General features: G+C 45.3%; 1 protein-coding gene and 1 pseudogene across 2 annotated transcripts; both read right to left on the reverse strand.

Moving 5' to 3' along the window:
* Positions 1–2722: 2722 nt before the first annotated feature.
* On the reverse strand, positions 2723–18608 carry GFRA3 (GDNF family receptor alpha 3). Of its 2 annotated transcripts, none has more exons than XM_029941591.1 (8): positions 18441–18608; positions 11453–11737; positions 8008–8100; positions 6482–6794; positions 4106–4209; positions 3798–3932; positions 3315–3403; positions 2723–3112 (listed from the first exon to the last, which is right to left on the reverse strand). In XM_029941591.1, the coding sequence occupies exons 1-8, from the start codon at positions 18523–18525 to the stop codon at positions 3023–3025; spliced, it is 1194 nt and encodes a 397-aa protein (XP_029797451.1). In that variant the 5' UTR covers positions 18526–18608; the 3' UTR covers positions 2723–3022. The 2 variants fall into 2 exon arrangements, with proteins under 2 accessions (XP_029797451.1, XP_029797450.1); XM_029941590.1 differs by having other exon boundaries at positions 11453–11740.
* LOC115293903 lies at positions 15519–15725 on the reverse strand (annotated as a pseudogene).
* Positions 18609–18787: the final 179 nt, after the last annotated feature.

Raw genomic sequence — 18787 nt, forward strand, 5'->3', positions numbered from 1 at the left:
CACTCTCCCTTTTATGCTCTCAAAGTAAATAAATAAAATTAAAAAATTAAAAAAATAAACAAAGCAAAATAAAAACTGCAACCCTTTAAGTTAGGTGTTCCTATGGGCATTCCCACTGGAGAGGAGGAAATAGTGCTTCAGTGGGGTAAAGAATATTTCCCAAGGTCAAAGAGCTGAGGGTTATAATCAACCAGAATAAATGAAAAGTCTCAACTGCCCAAACTTGAGTTCCGGCTGCTAGAGTCCTGGGCTATTCGTTCACCAAAATGGTAGCTCATAAATGGTTAGGGAAAGATCTTGAAAAATACTCACAACTAGGCACAGAGCAAGTCCTTGTTAAAAGTTTGTTGAATGAATGAATGAATGACTGAATGGGTGAATATGAAGGTCCTTGTTTAAAAGACAGTCTGCTCTACCCCAACCACGCAGAGACCTGTAATTCAGCACTCCCCATTTACCACTGCTGTCAGTGGCCCTTCCCTCCTTGTTACCCAGGAGCTGGTCTAATGGCATTCGCCATTCCAGTCAGCCAAGATACCATTAAAAGCTTCAGTCCAGCCACTGTGCCCCCACCCCAGGTCTTGGCTCTGGGCCCTGGGCTCTGGGAGTGGCCTGGTTGTTTACCAGAAATTTGGACCTTCTTCAGAGAAAAGCACAGATGACCTATTAGTCTAATTCAAGCACTTAGCAAGGAATGACTGTACCATTCACACCCCCAGCCCTAGGCTAATGGAGTCAAAGCAAATGGAGAGGCTTTGCCAGCTCAGAGATCTTCCTGGGAGGGGAGGAAGGGTAAGGTCCTCCAAGTGCCCCACTGAAGTTTGCAGTCAGAGGAATATTCACCGAGCATTTTCTGGGGGCAGTGTGGGTTACAGGGATACAAAAATGTGTAAGGAGAGGCTTCCCTATTCTACCCACCACTCTGGCAACAACTCTGCACATCCTACCCCCACTCATGTGCTCACTACCTTAAAACTTGGTGAGAGAAAAATGGGAAGACAACCAAATATCCATCAATAAATAACTGGTTAAATAAACTACATATGTGGGAATATGCATTCATACAAGTCCATGCTCTGCAGCTGATAAAAAGGATCATGTAGTTCAAGCTCTACTCATACGTGCTGAAAGGTATCTGTGACTTACACAGTGACATGCAGTGTCTGACCCCACTTACATAAAATTATATACACCCACAGATTCTCATGTGCACAGATAGGCAGAGAGCATTTGGCAGTTTGCGAGTGGGATTTTAAAGAGTATTTTACTTTCTTCTTTATAATTGTCTGAATCATCCAAATTTTCTAAAAAAAAAAAAAAAAGCCCACATACTGTATTTGCTAACTTTTCTGAGTTCTTACATTGTGTCAGTTCCAGTGCTTTTACATGGATTATCTCATTCCTTATGAAGTGGATTCTATGCTTTTTCACATTACAGATGTAGATAACGAGGTCTAGAAAGGTTGCGTCCAAGGTCACATAGCTAGTAACTAACAAAGTCAAATGTTGTTGGAAGATCAAATGAATTATGCATGTACTTGCACGCAGTAGGAGCTCAATAAATGTGGTTATTATTATAATTATTGTACAGCACTTATCACACTGTTTTGTTCTTCTTATCTTGTCTATTCCCCTGCTCTCGTGTGTGAAAGACTTGGAAACAATATCTGAATTATTACCCAGGAATCTCCTCTATCCAGCACAGTGCCTTGCTGAGCCAGCATTCATCAGATGCTTATGGAAAAAGTGAGTGGATTAATAGACAAATGTCCAAAGCTCTATAAATATCTTTTCCCAACTACTTTGTTTCCTTATCCCAACAGGATTGCAAATGAAATCAAGGACCAGTCTCTCCTTTCCTCTGCCCCCTGCCCCCCCCATCATGGTCTGGAGCAAGCCAGTAATGCACAAACAGGTGCTCATTAAATGCTTTGGTTGACTAGGGATACTCCCCTCTTGGCTCCTGTGCCAGATCCCAGGCAGTATCCCAGAAATGGCTGGATCTGGGACAGATTCTATGTCCAAAGTGTCACAGAAGATATTTTTCTTCCAACTCCATGTTAAGTACACAGAGAGGTTGAGAGAATTGCCTGAAGTCACACAGCAATTGGTGGCAGGGTAAATGTGTCCTGATTCTGGCCGCCTTTACTCTGTGTAACACTCCTCATTCTATGTAAATTCACAATGTGAGAAAATGGGAAAAGAGCAAACTTTTAAGTCAAATGTTTAATCATGATCCAAGGGGCTGGGGGTACTTCAGGAAGGACAGTAGCAGGAAGAAAGCAAAGCCCAAATGCTCTGGCTCTTGATGCTCAAATGCTCTGAAGGACACCCGGGCAGGGTAGGCACCAGGTTCCTATCCCCTGTCAGAGGAGGAGACAAAGGGGTAGGAGTCTTGTACCAGCCTTCCTCAAAATGGGGAATGTCATTCTGTGCTGCCTCAGAACATCTACCCTGCCTACCTGGAGAATGCAATAGAGAATGACTGATTTGTTAGAGCCTGGGTGATTCTGGTGGGCAAGAGGAAGGGATTAGGAGAGAGCTTGGTAGAAATGGTCTCTATCAGAAGATACGGGGGCGCCTGGGTGGCTCAGTCAGTTAAGCATCCAGCTTCGGCTCAGGTCATGATCTCACGGTTCGTGGGTTCGAGCCCCGCATTGGGCTCTGTGCTGACAGCTAGCTCAGAGCCGGGAGCCTGCTTCAGATGCTGTATCTCCTCCTCTCTCTGACCCTCCCTTGCTTGCACTGTCAATCTCTGTCTATCAAAAATAAAAAAATTTAAAAAAGAAGATATGGCTAAATTATGGTCACCAAGTCCTACGGAAGGGCTGTGGAGGGAATGAGAAAGCTAGTCACAGTTTCTTCTGTGGCCCCATCTGGAGTCAGCTGGATATGCAGTATGGATTGAGTGAGGGTTGCCATGTTGTTTACTGCATCTTCTTCCTGATGCTGCTCTTTCCTTACCCCTTGCTGAAGGTCAGGCTGGTGTGGTAGAGGGGAGAGGGGCCCAGGGGAAGTCCAGCTACCAGAGGCTCAGGAGAAGAATCAAGGTAAGTGTACACAAGAAAAGAGAGGGCACCCCGGGCTGTGGCGTCAGAGCAGGATTTTTGTTCTGTAGAAGAAATGGAATGGAGTCAGCTCTACCCCCTTCACCACCTTGGCATCAGTCAAGACCTGTCCCCCCACCCCCGATGTGTTCATTAGAGGTCTATACTATTCATGACCACAATGAGGTCACCCCCTCTGTCCCCTTGTCTGGGTTTCCCCCAGGTAGACCAGTGAAGGTAGGAGATGTGTAATAAAGGAGACCCTACCTGGCGTTCCATCACGGAAAAGGTAGAGTCTGCCCAGTCCTGGGAGAAGAGTTGGCTGTGAAAACGCATCTTAACTGCAATGGCCTCCACTGAGGAGAGGAAAGAAGGTAAATGGAAGCAGGCAAATGCTGGAGCGCTCCCAGGCTCCCATGAAAGAAAAGGGAATGTCTCAAGGACTCTGGCATATTGCACAATGGGTAGGAATGGGATATTTGGGATATTGTCTTTTTCCATTCGCTTATTCCTTAAGCTAAAGAGTGTCGTGGGGCCAAGACAAGTTGAACAGGAAGCTTGGGGAGTCACCCAGGGAGTAGGAAAAGGGAGAAAGGCTCAGATTCAAGGGGAAGTAAACCTATACTGAGGAGGGGGCGGCTCTGTCTGTAGGAGATTGATGGAACCAGTGTGGACAACAGGGCAGACCCTTTTTCTCTCCCTGGGTCCAGCTGATCCAACCAGGGCTGGCAGCAGGTGGAACACACTCACTGAGGCAGGGGTTGTAGGAAAAGGACTCTTCCAGCTGCTCACACTCCTCCTGCAGGTTGCCACTGCCTCGGCAGGTGCAGCTTAAGGCAACACTGATGTTGACATTGCTGACAAAGTTAGGAGTCATAGCAGTCCCTGGGGGGGGCGGGGTGAAGAAAGGATTGTCAGGGCCTAGGTCACCCAAATTTCAACCCCTCACTCTCTGCCACCTGTCTCAGTACCACTCCACTTGGGTTCAGTCTCCAGAGCATTCTCATCCCCAGGACTAGCCACCCTGTGGGCTCCCTTCAGATGGCCCCCAGCCTCACCAATCATCCCCATGTATGCTCGCAGACATCTGGATTGCTCTGTTGCACAGGTCCCTAGGATGTCCAGAGGATGGCAGTGGGTCTGAAAATCCACCAGGCGAGATCTGGAAGAAGGGAAATTTCAAGAGTCCCCATTGAGGGTCTACCTTGCAGCCTTCACCCTTGCACCCCTTTAGTTGACAGACCCATCTTCATGCCAAATCCTCCTCTGCTTTCAGGGCCTGGTCCAGGGCTTCCCTCTTAGCGAAGCCTGTGCCTCTCACAATTAAGGGCATGATCACCCCAGTCCCAAAGCACGCCGCTCTGAATTTGGGCTCCACAATCCCTAAGTATGAGATTTCAAGCAGCTTCTTCAACCTCAGTATTCTCAACTATGAATAGAAATGAAGACAGTACTTCCTCATGGTTCTTGAGAGGGTGAGATGAGAGACTGCATGTACAGCATTTAGCATAGTTGTCGGTACATATGAAGTGTTCATTAAATGTGAGATACTGTTATTATCAACACTGATCCTACAATAGGTAAGGCTGGTTATCTTCAGGTGATGCAATTACAAGTATGTTTTTCTGTACATATTTCCACAATTTTCCTAACGTTTTGCTTTTTATTGGATAGGTGGTTTCTTTCTCTGTCACCCCCAGCCAAATGCAAATTCCATCCAAGTATCTTAGTCTTCTAGCCCCGCACTTGTTACATAATGGTAACAGCTATCAGCACCACAATAGGCAGTCTAGCAGAGCAGTTAGGCTAGATTCCAGGCCAGACTTCTTTACTCCAGACCTCATTCAGTAACCTGACTTACTACCTGGATGAGCCTCAACAAGCTGTTTAAACATTCTCTGCTCTGGTTTCTTCTCTGTAAAGTGCAGATGATAAAAAAACAAAAAAACAGGGGCACCTGGGTGGCTCAGTTGTTAAGTCTCTGACTTTGGCTCAGGTCAGATCCCACATTCGTGGGTTTGAGCCCCGCATCAGGCTCTGTGCTGACAGCTAGCTCAGGGCCTGGAGCCTGTTTCAGATTCTGTGTCTCCCTCTCTCTCTGACCCTCCCCCTCTCATGCTCTGTCTCTTCTGTATCAAAAATAGATTTTAAAAAATTAAAAAAAAAACAAAAAAACAAAACAAACAAACAAACAAAACCCAGCACCATCTATCTTACAAAGTTCTTGTAAGGTTTACAAGAGTTAATACATGCTAAGTACCTAAAACAGTACCTAGCCCATAGTAAGTACTCACTAAGTGTTGGTGGTATGGTGATTGAGAGCTTTTATATAGTATTTTACAGAAGAAGGAAGTGAGGCTAAGAGAGGTTAAATAACCTTGCCCAAGGTTACAGAGAAATAAGGGGTAGAACCAGGCTGCAAAACAAGGTTGGTGTGACTCTCACTGTCAACAAATTCTACTTGAGCAGATGATAACTTCAATTTGGTGAATGTTTTGTCCTGAGAAAGCAAAGGAAAGCCAGGTCAGAATTTCAAATTTTCTGGACAATATGCATCAAACACCTTACCAATGATTGTATACTTCGATTTGGTAATGGCAGTTGTGGCCACACATCCTAAGTAATAATTAGATTTGTTTCACAAAGATTAATGAACAAGAGTGATATTTATTGCATTATTTATAGCAATAAAAAAGCAACCTAAACATGCAACAATAGAGGAAGGATTAAATAAAGTATGGGGCATCCATAAAGGAATGCAACGCAGGCATTTAAAAATGAAGTTGTCAAAGGACAGTAAAAGACAAAATAAGCACCACCATTTATTGAGCACTTACTCTGCACCACTAAGCTAAGCACTCTACATAAATTATGTAATTTAATGCTCACCAGAATCCCATGAGGTCTGTATTATTATCCCACTTTTTACAGAGGACTAAGAGGAACGTTAGATTAAGTGATGGAATTTTAGGTTAAAGTGACAGGCTCAAAATCACACGGCCCTAGGATTTAAATTCACATCTGTCTGACTTTAGAGCCTGTCTTCACCATTGTTACATACTGCCTCCATGGAAAAATGCTCAGGAGATAAGCACATAAGTGAAAAAAGGCAAGATAAAAATACAGTTCTGGAATATCCTGTTTTGTTTATGTGTATACAAAAAAGACTGGAAGGAAATGTTCCCAAAAGTGTGTAGATTTTCTTCAGGTGATGGATTCTGAGTGTTATTTTATATGTTTTTATATTTTCTTGAGTTTTTACATAAATAAAAAGAAATTCTTTTTGATCACAGGGTTTTCAGAAAATACTACGGGGTGAAGTCAGCCCATGGTCCCTGGGGGGCAAGCCCTGCCCCGCACAGGAAGGCGCCCGGAGGGAGTGGTGTGCACTGCGCCCTTACCCACACCCAGCCCTCCCGCGCCAACACCTGCACCTGCACAGCGGGTCGGCGACGCAGAGGCTCTGCAGCTCCAGGCAGTTGGGGGCCCCAGACGGCAGCGCACAGCTGGGAGCGATGGTGTTGCGCCGGCGTTGCCCGCAGCCCTGGTCGGCCTGCGCGCAGGGGCACAACAGCAGTCCCTGAGCGTGGGGCTCCGACGCCCTCTCGAAGAAGATGCGGAGCTGCCGGAGGCAGGTGTGGCGCTGGCAATGAGACCCGGAGCACGCTTCCACGTAGGCCTTGCGCAGTCGGTCACACTTATCATTAAGAGTGCACAGCATGGCGAACTTGAGGCAGAGGTCTGAGTCTGCGGGGAGAAGGGCACCAAGTCACCACTCCTCTCTGCAAACGTCTAGCCCAGTTTGCTAGGAACCCCTGCAACCCTCTGATTTAACAAGGATGGTGGTAGTGGTAGGAGGAAAGGGAGGACTCCCTGGAATAAGGCCACTGCTAATTCTAGAGATGCCCTCTACCCCTAAAATGTATCTGGTATTTGTGAACTCCCCCATCCTACTCCTCAGCTTTCCTAGGTGTTAAAAAAAAAAAGGCCATAAACATATTAATTTACACTTATTTATTAAGACTTGAAGTGGCCAGAAACCTCAAATAACCAAAACCCTTTCCTCAATCCTACGCAGTGAGTGAAATCCAAAACAGATGCAACCAAATTCTATTGAGGATTTTTGTTTGGTTTTGCATCTGTTTGGCCCAGTTTTAATATTATCTGTCTTTAATGATTGATGTGTACATAAAAGTTCCCTGTTCTCTGAGTCTTGGGAAACTATGGTGATATTTCTATTAACAATATTCTAGCAGTCAGAACAATGGAGTAAATGGAACAGGCTATTCCCAGGTTCCTTGTAACTAAGAGTTTATGTATAAATCTCTATGCTCTTCTCTCAAAATACTAATTCCAACATATGGACTAACTGTACTACAAAGCTCCTATCTTACTCAAAAAGTGAGTGTGTGTGTGTGTGTGTGTGTGTGTGTGTTCCTTTCCAATTAATACAACAGCCTTGCTTTCCTAAAAAACATGCATTTTAGTCCTTGCCAGACAGATGGCTCCCCACCCTGAGTCACCCCTGAGGAGTCACATTCTCTCTCACCATTTTCCCTGCCCAACACCTCGCCCATCCCATTAAAATGGTTCAAAAACAAGCAATTTCCGAGTCTTCAGGGACAAAAAGCTACTTTCCTGGCTGCCTTGAATGAGGGTAAATACTTCATTTCAGCATTTTTTTTTCTGGGACTGCTGCCACTCCATCAAACACTTTGTAGAGACCCACCTTTTGGAACCTGGGAGCCCTAATAGCCTCCCTATTAACTATTGCTCTTTGTTGACATATAAGACCACACCGTGCCCACAGCTCAGACTCCCACCCTGACACAGTGCTTCTTTAGTTACCTGGCAAGCTAGAACTCTCAACACCCCGTCTGGCTTGTGTTCCCCATCAGCCACCCTTCCTTCAGGGTCCAGGCCCACCCCTCATGCCCCAGCCTCAGACTGCCCTCCACACCTGGTTTGAGCATGTTCAGTTTGCTGAGATTCATTTTCCAAGGTTTTCTGGTCACTGTGTCTTCATAGGGGGAGACATCCAGTTCATAGTCACCTAGAGACAAGGTGATAAGAATCCTGAGGACCAGGCTAGGGGGTGGGAGCAGGAGAGACTGTGAGCTCCTTAAGGGGATACAATAGGTCTTAAAAGGTCACTGCATAGCTCATAGACTCGGTAGGTACTCAAAAAATGCTGGCTAATAAATCTTATTGGAAGAGAAGGATGAAAGAGTGCAAAGTGTTGCCCAATATGCCTTTGAGGATGCTTCTCTAGGAAGGAAGAAATATGGATGAGGTCAAGCGAATAGGAAAGGATGGTCTGGATATTTGGGAAGCCCTGAAAGCTCCCAAGGGAAAAGGAGAAAAGACAAGAGGATTGAGGGCAAAGTCTCTGGGGAAGCTCTGAAAGAGAACTGATAGGATGAGGAGTGGAAAACAGCGAACAAAAAGTATAGTAAATTGAGTTACTATTTCCAGTTATTCAATAGCTACCCACCCTGGGAGAGGATCATACACCCACCCACCCCCACTGACTCAGGTGCCTTGTGACTTTCAGGGCCCCTATGAGAGGAGTATACTTCCACACCCTACTGTAAGGACTGCCCATGTGATTTGCGTTGGCCTGTAGATTGTGGGCTGAAGTGACATAAATCACATCTGAGCAGAAGCTTTAAGAACCATCACATGGTGTTCTGCTACTCTTTTCCTTCTACCAGCCGGGATCATCAAATGAGGAAGAAAGCTAGAGAAAAGACAAAGCCAGCTCAAGGAAGCCCACAACAGATGTGTAACATGAACAAAAATTTAATTTTTCTTGTGGGAGGCCAGAGATGTGGGGGTTGGTTGGTTATTACTGCAGCATAGCCTGGCAAATTCTTATTAAAAATGTGATCGGTGGGATGCCTGGGTGGCTCAGCCGGTTAAGCATCCAACTCTTGATCTCAGTTCAGATCTTGATCTCAGGGTCATGAGTTCAAGCCCCATTTTGGGCTCCACACTGGGCATGTAGCCTACTTAAAAAAATAAACTAAATAAAAAATTTAAAAAGTGTAATTGGTATCTAGAAATGGAGTGCTGCAGTAACCAAAAACAATCTAAAATGTACAGTATTGGATTTGAGACTGGGCAGTGAGTGGATGGTGCATAAGCTGCTCCTGAGGTGTGAAAAGTAGCAGTCCTCAATATGCAGTGGGAAAGCATTTGGGGAAATTGTTGCCTGCAATAACTTAGAAGGAAGATGTTATACTGAATGAGCTTGTGTTTTAAGGGAAAGAAGCTGAGAAGCAGATTATTAGTATGTCTTTTAAAAACTTTTTTCCTTATGTTTATTTTTGAGAGAGAGAGAGGAGTGGAGCAGAGGAGGGGCAAAGGGAGAGAGAGACACAGAATCTAAAGCAGGTTCCAGGCTCTCAGCTGTTCTGAGCTGTTAGCACAGAGCCTGACATGGGACCTGAATTCACAGACTGCGAGGTCATGACCTGAGCCCAAATCAGACACTTACCTGACTGAGCCACCCAGGTGCCCCTTTACTAGTATGTCTTGATTGCTATTGGCTGTATTTTGGAAGGTGCTAAAAGAAAGATAAAGGCTCAGAGAATTGGTCAGTTTCCAAGTAGAGAGGAAAAAGAAAAGAAAGAATCCAGAAACTTCAGGATTTGCAGGACTAAGAGATGGAACTGCTTTTCATATTCAAATATTAAAAGATAAAATTGAAAAAATGCTTTGAGTAGTAAGGTCCATTAAGACTTTTAGCCTTGGGGCAAAGACCAATTCAAGAATATGGCTATCATGCCCTTGTGGAGATCTCTCACTGATTAAGATGGTATCATAAATCCTGCCAGTTAGACAAATACGCTCAAGTAAAAAAGACTAGGGTAGTGGCTCTCTCTCTGATAAGAGCAAGATACTTCTAATTATATCTAGAAAGAGATACATGTCTTGAAAAGAATTATAGAGAAGGCTACTGGCACCAGAGATGAAAGAAACCAAAGATACAAAAAAAGCAGTTATGTCTTGGGAGAGTTGTACTGCCAAGAGGCACCAGCCAGGATTCAAACAGACGCTACTGGAGACTTAAGATGCCCCAACACTCCTCAGGTAGGAAGCAAGCTAAGAATGTTGTTCACTCCTCACAGAGGAGAGAGTCTCCAATATTCTTCTCACATGTGCCCAAAGAAACCTGCCAGCAGTAGGGGGCTGGGCCAAGAGCCCTAGAGAACAGTAGATAAAGCAACTCTCCCAGGGAGCAAAAGCAGAACCTTATTAAAGAGCAATTCCTACTCCCAGGGAAGATGGCCCTTAGACAACAATGTGCGCAGAGAACTTCAGAACAGCTATGAAGCAATGTCTGCTCTGTGCTTCCCATTCCTCCCCTTTGTGAGTGTTTGTTGTGGTTCTCCAGTCCCTGTTCCACGGATGTGTACTGAGAATATGTTGGAGGCAGGCAGACGACTTGTCGTCTTCTCCACAGGTATCTATATCAAGAGAAGTCCTATCCACACCTGACAAGAAATTATCACAAGATCCTAGACTGGGAGCCTGATGTACTATTTGGATAGAACTCTTAGGTTTCCACAGGTATTGCCATGTGATTTTCAGGGTCTCCTGTGGGAACATTCTACTTCCCCTCACCAGGGATTCAGGCTTGGACATGTCATCTACTGTGTTCAAGGAACGTGAGCGTAAGTATTTTATGTAACATCTGAGTAGCTTTTAATGTGCTTCTGCCATTACTCATTCCCTCTGCCATGAGAAAAGAACACCCCAGATGGAGGCTGTACCTTCAGGAGGGATCCCAGAATGAAGAGAATACATGAAACAGTTAACACAGAACACGAACAAGAATGAAACCTTTGTTTTACAAATCACTGTTTTCCTACCGCAGCACAGTCCAGTAAAAGCTGACTAATACAGAGAGGGGTCTCTGGAAAGAGTCAGGGGAAGCTCCTCTCTTTGGCTGTTCCAGTCCCTTCTCTCTAACTATCTTCTGTCTGGCTAACGAGTATCCTTTCTGTAAAAGGCAGGACCAGGATGCTGCTCTCTCTGAACTTACAGATTATGTTGAATTTGGAATCTGTGGACGGATTAAGACCATTTTTCTCCACCTTTCTCCATACACTTCTGTCCTAGGAGCTCCCCAGGTCAGGCCTCATTCTGGTTCAGAGCTCTGCCAAGAGGCAGCTACATGTTTCCAGGGAGGAACGGGGGAAGTAGGGAGAAGTGAGGTAGCATTGTAGGGGCCCAGAATACTGCCAATTCCTCCATCTACTTCTTACTGATGTCAAGTGCAGAACTTCATTACCATCCCAGCCAGAATCTACCATGCAGCCTATATCCTGAAGAATTTAACAACCACCCCACAGGAGCCATCTTCCTTAGCTTACTCCACGTTTTGAGGGGGGCCTCACCAAGGCTGCGGGCAAGGTGAACGGTCCAGTAAATGTCCAGGCAGGCAACTTGGTTCTTCATGCGCCGGTGGCATGTGCAGCTCATCAGAGAGCTATTCCTGAGGTGCTGTGCTGCCTCCCTGCAGTCCTCAGGGACCAAAAGTTCCTGTGTGGCTGACGGGGTGCTTATACTAGAGGTGCAGGAATTCAGGTGGTGGTAGGCAGCACTGCAAACAGGATCAACCTGGCACTTCCTCCTGGCCTGAATACAGTTGTTCCCAAGCCGGCCCTCTGTGGGGAGAGGGTCTGCTGTGGAGGAAGAGAGACCAGGTGAGGCTCACACAAGGTCAGAGTAGCTGCCTGGGAGTAACAAGTTGTGAGGCAGAGGAGAGGGGAATTCAAGATCAAACGTTGGGCAGGAAAGTCTTGGGGTGGCATAAAGGCCTTTAGGAATAAGGAGGGAGAAAAGCCCAGCAGGAGTAAAGAATCTGCAGCTGTCACAATCCGGACAGAATAAATGAGGCTCAAGAGGTAGATTTGAAGAGAGGCTGCTCAGCCTCCTGAGAGAAGAAAGGGGGACTGTTACCTGAAGCTGAGCCTGATGCCCCTGCCAGGCACAGGGAAGAGCGCCCTTGGCAGAGCAATGCACACTGGGCAGGGCCGGTATAATAACCAGAGTTGACAATGTGCATGGGAGTGCCAAATGAGAGTCAGCGACAACTCTGAGGCTTCCATTAAAAGTCACTTTACAATACTTTTACAGGGGAACTGTTTGGTGTTGGTGTTGGGGAACTTTTGCTGATTCCATCACCAAGAATACCCATGTTGGTTATAGGTCAGCCTAGAGGATCTTCCCTACATCCTAGGACTTAGCATCCCTGTCAAAGGGTAACAGAATACCATCACGCCACCAGTTTTGCAAGGCAAAACATCTAGGAGGCTTTTTAATTCTCTTTTTTCCTTCATATCCTATGTACAATCCAACAAGTCCTGCCAACTCTACAATATATCAGGAAGCTGTCCACCTCTCTCCACAGCTTTACTACCTCTTAGCTCAAATCACCATCAGCTCTTGTCTGAACTACTTATTGGTAGACACCTTATTGGTCTCCCTGATTCCATCCTCTAAATTCATTCTCCCATAACATTCAGCCAGATTTTTTTTTCCAGCTTTAGTGAGATTTAATGGACATATAACATCATGTAAGTTTTAGGTGGGCAACGTGATGATTTGATTTACATATATATATATTGTGAAGTGATCAACACAATACATTGTTTACCTCACAGAACTACCATTTTATTGTTGCAGCCATCTTTTTTTGTTTCTTTATTTTATTTTTGAGCGAGAGAGAGAGCAAGCAAGCACATAAGCAGTGGAGGGGTAGAAAGAGAGGGTGACACAGAATTCAAACCAGGCTCCAGGGTCTAAACTGTCAGCACAGAGCCCGATCTGGGGCTCAAAATCACGAACTGTGAGATCATGACCTGAGCTCAAGTTGGTCCTTGACTAACAGAGCCACCTAGGGGTCCTGCAGCCATCTTTTTTCTGACATTTTTTTTTTAATGTTGGAAAGCATTTTCATTGAGGTAAAATTCATGCAACATACAATTAACCATCTTAAAAAGCATAATTAAGTGGCATTCAGTGCATTCATAATGTTGTACAACCATTACTTCTATCTAATTACAATATATTTTCATTACTTCAAAAAGAAACCCATACTCACTAAATAGTCACTCCCGCTATTCCCACCTCTCTAGTCTCTGGCAACCAGTAATCTGCTTTGTCTCTATAGATTTACCTATTCTAGATATTTCATGCAAATGGAATCATAAAATATGTAATCTTTTATATCTGGTTTCTTTCACCTAACATATTGCCTTTTTTTTCCTTTAATTTTATTTATTTTGAGAAAGCACACACATACACAAGCAGGAGAGGGGCAGAGAGAGGGGGAGAGAGAGAATCTCAAGCAGGTTCAACCACAACGAGGACCCTGATGCCTTGCTTGAACCCATAAACTGTGAAATGAGCTGAGCCAAAATCAAAAGTTGGATGCTTAACCAACTGAGCCACCCAGGTGCCCCTAACATAGTACTTTTTGAAGCTCATCCACATTACAGCAGGTATCAGTACTTCATTCTTTTTTATGGATGAGTAATATTTCATTGTATGGATATCCCATATTTTGTTTATATCAGTTGATGGACATTTGGGTTGTTTTTATGCTTTGATTATGTGAATAATGCTTCTGTGAACATTCATGTACAAGTATTTGCTAGGATCTACTTTAGGAGTGCCTGGGTGGCTCAGCTGGTGAAGTGTCTAACTTCGGCTCAGGTCATAATCTCACAGCTCTTGAGTTCAAGCCCTGCATAGGGCTCTGTGCTGTCAGCTCAGAGCCTGGAACCTACTTCAGATTCTGTGTCTCCCTCTCTCTGCCCTACCTACCTCCCACTTTCTCTCTCTCTCCTTCAAAAATAAATAAACATAAATTTAGATTAGGATCTAGTTTATATGCCCTGGTTTACAAACCTTTGTAAGACCTGTCCCTGCTCACTTACCTAACCTTACCTCTTCTTCCACTTCCTTTCACCCACACTGGCCTTCCTTCTGTTGCCACTGAACAAGACAAGTCTGTGTCAGCCTTAGCATTTTTGCCCTCGCCTTTCTTTCTGCTTGGAATGTTCTTCCCCAGATCTTCACATGGCTGGCCCCTTCTGGTAATTCAGTTGTCAGCCTAAACGTCATCACAGAAAGGCCATCCTCACCCGAGCAATGTAAAATAACTCCCTAGCTACTCTACCACATCATTACTCCAATTCTCTGCATAGCACTTATCATCACTTAATTTTTTTTAACTTGATTTGTTATTATCTCCCCCTCTGGACTTCGACATCTATCTTATCACTACTCTGTTGTCGGTGCCTAGAATAGTGCTGGTTCTTCATGAGCTCCTACTATTTAAAAAATAACCGGGTTTGCCTGGGTGGTTCAGTTGGTTAAGTGTCCAACTCTTGGTGTTGGCTCAGGGAATAAGCTCACAGTTTTGTGAGTTCTGGCCTTGAGTTCGGCTCTGCACTGGTAGCGCAAAACTTGCTTCGGATTCTCTCTCTCCTGAATTCTATGCCATTCCCCCACTAGCGCTGTCTCTGTTTCTCTTAAAATAATGAATAAACTTAAAAAAGAAGTAACCAAATAACAAAGAAGTTCTGTGAGCCACCTCTCTAACTTGTCTAAGCCCCCTACCTCTATTTAAAATCAGAATGCCAAAATTAGGAGGGGCTTAAAGTTTAGTTAGTCCAAACTTCTCTTCCAATCAAACAATAATTAAGTAGATTATTTATTAAAATGCAGATTTCTGACCCCATCCCAGAACTATTGAATCAGAATCTGTGGTGAATAATACCTGGGAATCTGAGTTTGAAGTCTGAGCAAGTTCACTGGAAAATATTATGCACCCCGAGTTGGAGAACTGGTCATATCCAATGCACAGACAAAAGCAACATCAGTAGTATAGATTCCACCTTTTGCTCCAGGATCCAATATGCTTCAGCATGGCTTTGTTACTCTTTTTATTGAAATTTTTGATATTTTGCTCCTCATGGATTTTCGTGGGGAGCACTGACTTTGACTTTTGGTATATATGCTGCTGAAGCAAGCACTGATTTTTATTGTTTTTCTTGAGAGACAGAGAGGACACAAATGAGCGAGAGGTGGGGTGGGGAAGAGGGAATCCCACAGGGAGCAGAGAGAGAGGAAGAGAGAAGTGGGGCTTAACCGAATGGGGCTCATGTTTACCCAATGTGGGACTTGAACTCACAAACCGTGAGATCATGACTAGAGCCAAAGTCAGATGCCTACCTGAGCGACCCAGGTGCCTATATCAGCACTGACTTTTTCCCAACAAATGGTCTCAATTTTATTGCAGCGAAGCTAGGGAGAGGCTGGGCAAGCGAAGGTCTTTGTAGGAACTCCCATTGCTGAGTAGGACTACCAGGCCCCAGGTCTGTCTGAAAGGCAGGAGACGATCAGCAGCCTGTCCCCTTTGGTCCATCTTGGGCCCAGGGGTCCAGGCCCTTGCTACTTGGGGCTGAGGTAGGAAAGAGCTTTTCCTGTTTTTCCCACAGTCTCCAGCAGAAGGTCTACACTGTGCTCAGAGTTGATGCAAAACTTCTTGTTGGGCAGGCCAATGTCAAATTCAACTCCTCCCAGCTTGTTGAGCACTCAACTGACTGCATTAGAGTAGCCCTCACAGGTCATGTCCACAGAGAACTCATGCTTTGGCATGACTGTGGATGTGGTGGTGGTTGCAGTGGTGATGCCTCTGATTTTAATTTTTTAAAAATTTTTAACACTTATTTATTTTTTGATAAATAAATCAAAAGAAAGGGGCACCTGGGTGGCTCAGTTGGTTAAGCATACGATTTTGGCTCAGGTCATGATCTTGCAGTTCGTGGGTTTGAGCCCCGCATCAGGCTCTGTGCTGACAGCTCAGAGTCTGGACCCCATTTGGGATTCTGTGTCTTCCTCGCTCTCTGTCCCTCCCCCGCTCACACTCGATCTCTCTCTCAAAAATAAATTAACATTAAACATTTTTTTAAAGTAAGTTAAAAGAGAAGGAGATAGAGAACAAGCAGGCAAGGGGCAGAGAGAGAGAGAGAGGGACAGAGGATCTGAAGCAGGCTCTGTGCTGACAGCAGAGAGCCTGATATGGGGCTTGAACTTCAAACTTACAAACAGTGAGATCATGACCTGAGTCAAAGTCGGACCCTTAACCAACTGGGCCACTCAGGTGCCCCTAATTTTGATATTTTAGAAATATCGCATTAAGGACTGTCTGCCTGGCCTAGTTGGTGGAGTGTGCAACTCTTTTGCTCTTGGGATTTGAGTTTGAGCCCCACATTCGGTATAGAGATTACCTAAAGGAATTTTAAAAGTCTTAAATAATATATTGCATTAAAATATTCTTTATCTTGACTACTGACTAAATGGCACCCCATCCACTCACTCACCTTAGTCCCAGTTCTGCCTAGGACAATTTACTTCACTTTTTGGGCCTCATTTTCCAAAATGTAAGGTGTGGAATTTGGATTAATTCAATGTTTCTCAATGGAGGGTGAGGGAAGATGAAGGTTAGGCCCCTTACAGGGGTTTATCAGAATTTCCAAAGGTAATGGGTGGTTCAAAAAAGCCTATTTAATCATCATATATGTGAAAGATAAAGAAACACTTTGGAAATTTCAAAAACATATTTAGGGAAGGCATAAGAGATTTATCTTTACGAAAAGGGAAACAGATTTGGACAGTTTAAGAAGGGGAAGGGAAAGAAAAATAAGATAACAGAGAGGGAGGCAAACCATAGAGATTCCTAAAGACAGAACAAACTGAGGGTTGCTGGAGGGGTGTTGGGGGTGGGGATAAGCTTAATGGGTGAAGGGCATTAAGGAGGGCATTTGTTGAGATGAGCACTGGGTGTCGTATATTAAGTGATGAATCACTAAGTTCTACTCCTAAAACCATTATTACACTATATGTTAACTAATTTGGATTTAAATAAAATTAAAACAATAAATAAATGAAAAATACTCACCAATTTTAAACAAAACAAAATAAACAGATTGAGAAATGTTAAGTGTTTAAGGTGTTACTCCTGGTCCATACCCAAAAGTGCTTGCTGAAAGAAATGTAGCAAGTCCAAGTCTCACTGCTTAAAATGGACTAAATATGGAGTCAGGGGAATTTTCCAAAGTAAACCTCTCTCATTTCATAGCTGACAGTTCACAGAGTCTGAACAATGGTAGATTTAGGGGCAACTGCAGCTCAACAAAAGAAGGTAGGGGCACTGTTAAAGTTCATCATAACAGGGTGAACCTTGTTCTACTTTAGTTGGTTGATGAGGAAGGTGTTTTAAGGTTTCTGCCTAATCCTGACATGCAGCCATACCGTTAGGGTTACTGAAACTTTCTGGGCAGGCAAATCAGATTGGTAAGAACTTGCTGCCCTGATTTACTGATGGAGTCAGTCTGGACAGACCAGTCCTTTCCCTCCTTCCTTCCATACCTGTCTTGCAGCCAAGACTTCACATATACAGTATTTCATTTCTGCAGTGACTACTTTATGGAGTGAGGTGACTGGTCCATGTGTGGTCTCTGCCTCAGGATTTCCTCCACTCAGGCTCTGGGGAGGAGTCCCACAATGAGATTTCCATGCACCCATCCCACTCCAAAGGTCATGGGTATGTTCCCTGGGATCTTGGACCCAAGCTCCACTTTTCTGGGGGAATGGCATTGTTCCCAAACCAGGTCTTGAACTATACATTCCACAAAACACTTATTGGGTATCTATAATACAGCAAGGCATGTGCTGAGCCATCTTCCCCAATAGGTAGTTTTCAGCTGTAATTAAAATAATAAAAGTATGTTCTGAAGGCGAGGGTGGGGGGTGGGGGTAAGTTGGGGTGAGAAATATTCTCAAATAACGTTAGCAAGTTCTGGCAGCAGTTTACAACCCTAATTTGTGACAAGTCAGTTTTAACAAAAACTTCTTTCTTCATTCGTACCTACTATTGACTTCCCCAGACCCTACTGAGAGTGGAAGAGTTGAAGCCCATGTGGAGATGTGGAGCAAATGGCACTCCAGCCTCTGATTCTCTCCGTCTCCTAGAGATGCTGTCGTGCTGACTGTGACAGTTCCGTGTCTGTGTAGACGCACCTCAAAAGAGGACAGTGGGGGAATGGGGAAGAAGGGGATGAGGAGACGCTTGGGAGTCCTGGCCATTACCGGCATTCAATATACAACAGTTTCAAAATTGTATTGGGCGTGGAAGGTAGCCCCTTCCTGGCACCCAGAGCTTCCTTCCTCGGACAGATGGACACTTGGGACGGCGGCAGTGCGCTGTCTGAGCCCCCACTGGACAACCGTGACGACAGCCCCCCACGCTCCTCTCCTCTCCCCCTAATGCCCCGGCCCGAGCGGCCTCGCGTGCGCCCAGACGGCACTCACCGGCGCCCAGCGGAAGCGGTACCAGCAGCGGCAGCAGCAGCAGGAGTAAAGGCGACAGTGGTCCCGGGTTCGGAGGACGCGCCATGGCTCTGTCCACACGCCGGCTGCGGCCCCCCGGAGACGGTGTGCCTGAGCCGAGCGCCGCGCTCCCCCAGCTCCCCGCGCTGAGGCTCTGTGAGGCGGGCTCCTCGACCGCCGCCCGCCGCCGCCTCCCGCCCTCCCTCGCGCGCGGCGCCGACACTCTCCCACCAGGGTCCCGGGCGCCGCCCTCCACTCCAAGGCGCGCGGACGCACCCCGCCGCTTCTACTCTACCGGGGAGACGGCGAGGGTGGGGTGAGCGAGGGCG

Source organism: Suricata suricatta, chromosome 6 (assembly GCF_006229205.1).
Source record: "Suricata suricatta isolate VVHF042 chromosome 6, meerkat_22Aug2017_6uvM2_HiC, whole genome shotgun sequence".
In the NCBI taxonomy this organism is placed as follows: Eukaryota; Metazoa; Chordata; class Mammalia; order Carnivora; family Herpestidae; genus Suricata; species Suricata suricatta.

What these genes read in the sequence shown, in the direction of transcription:
- GFRA3 (XM_029941590.1), bottom strand. Translation starts at nt 18,525, where the DNA reads ATGGCGCGTCCTCCGAACCCGGGACCACTGTCGCCTTTACTCCTGCTG. An exon ending in ACCGCTTCCGCTGGGCGCCG is followed by an intron (nt 11,741 to 18,440) that starts GTGAGTGCCGTC and finishes CTTCCTCCACAG; the next exon opens with CAGACCCTCTCCCCACAGAG. An exon ending in ACTGAACATGCTCAAACCAG is followed by an intron (nt 6,795 to 8,007) that starts GTGTGGAGGGCA and finishes TTCTCCCCGCAG; the next exon opens with ACTCAGACCTCTGCCTCAAG.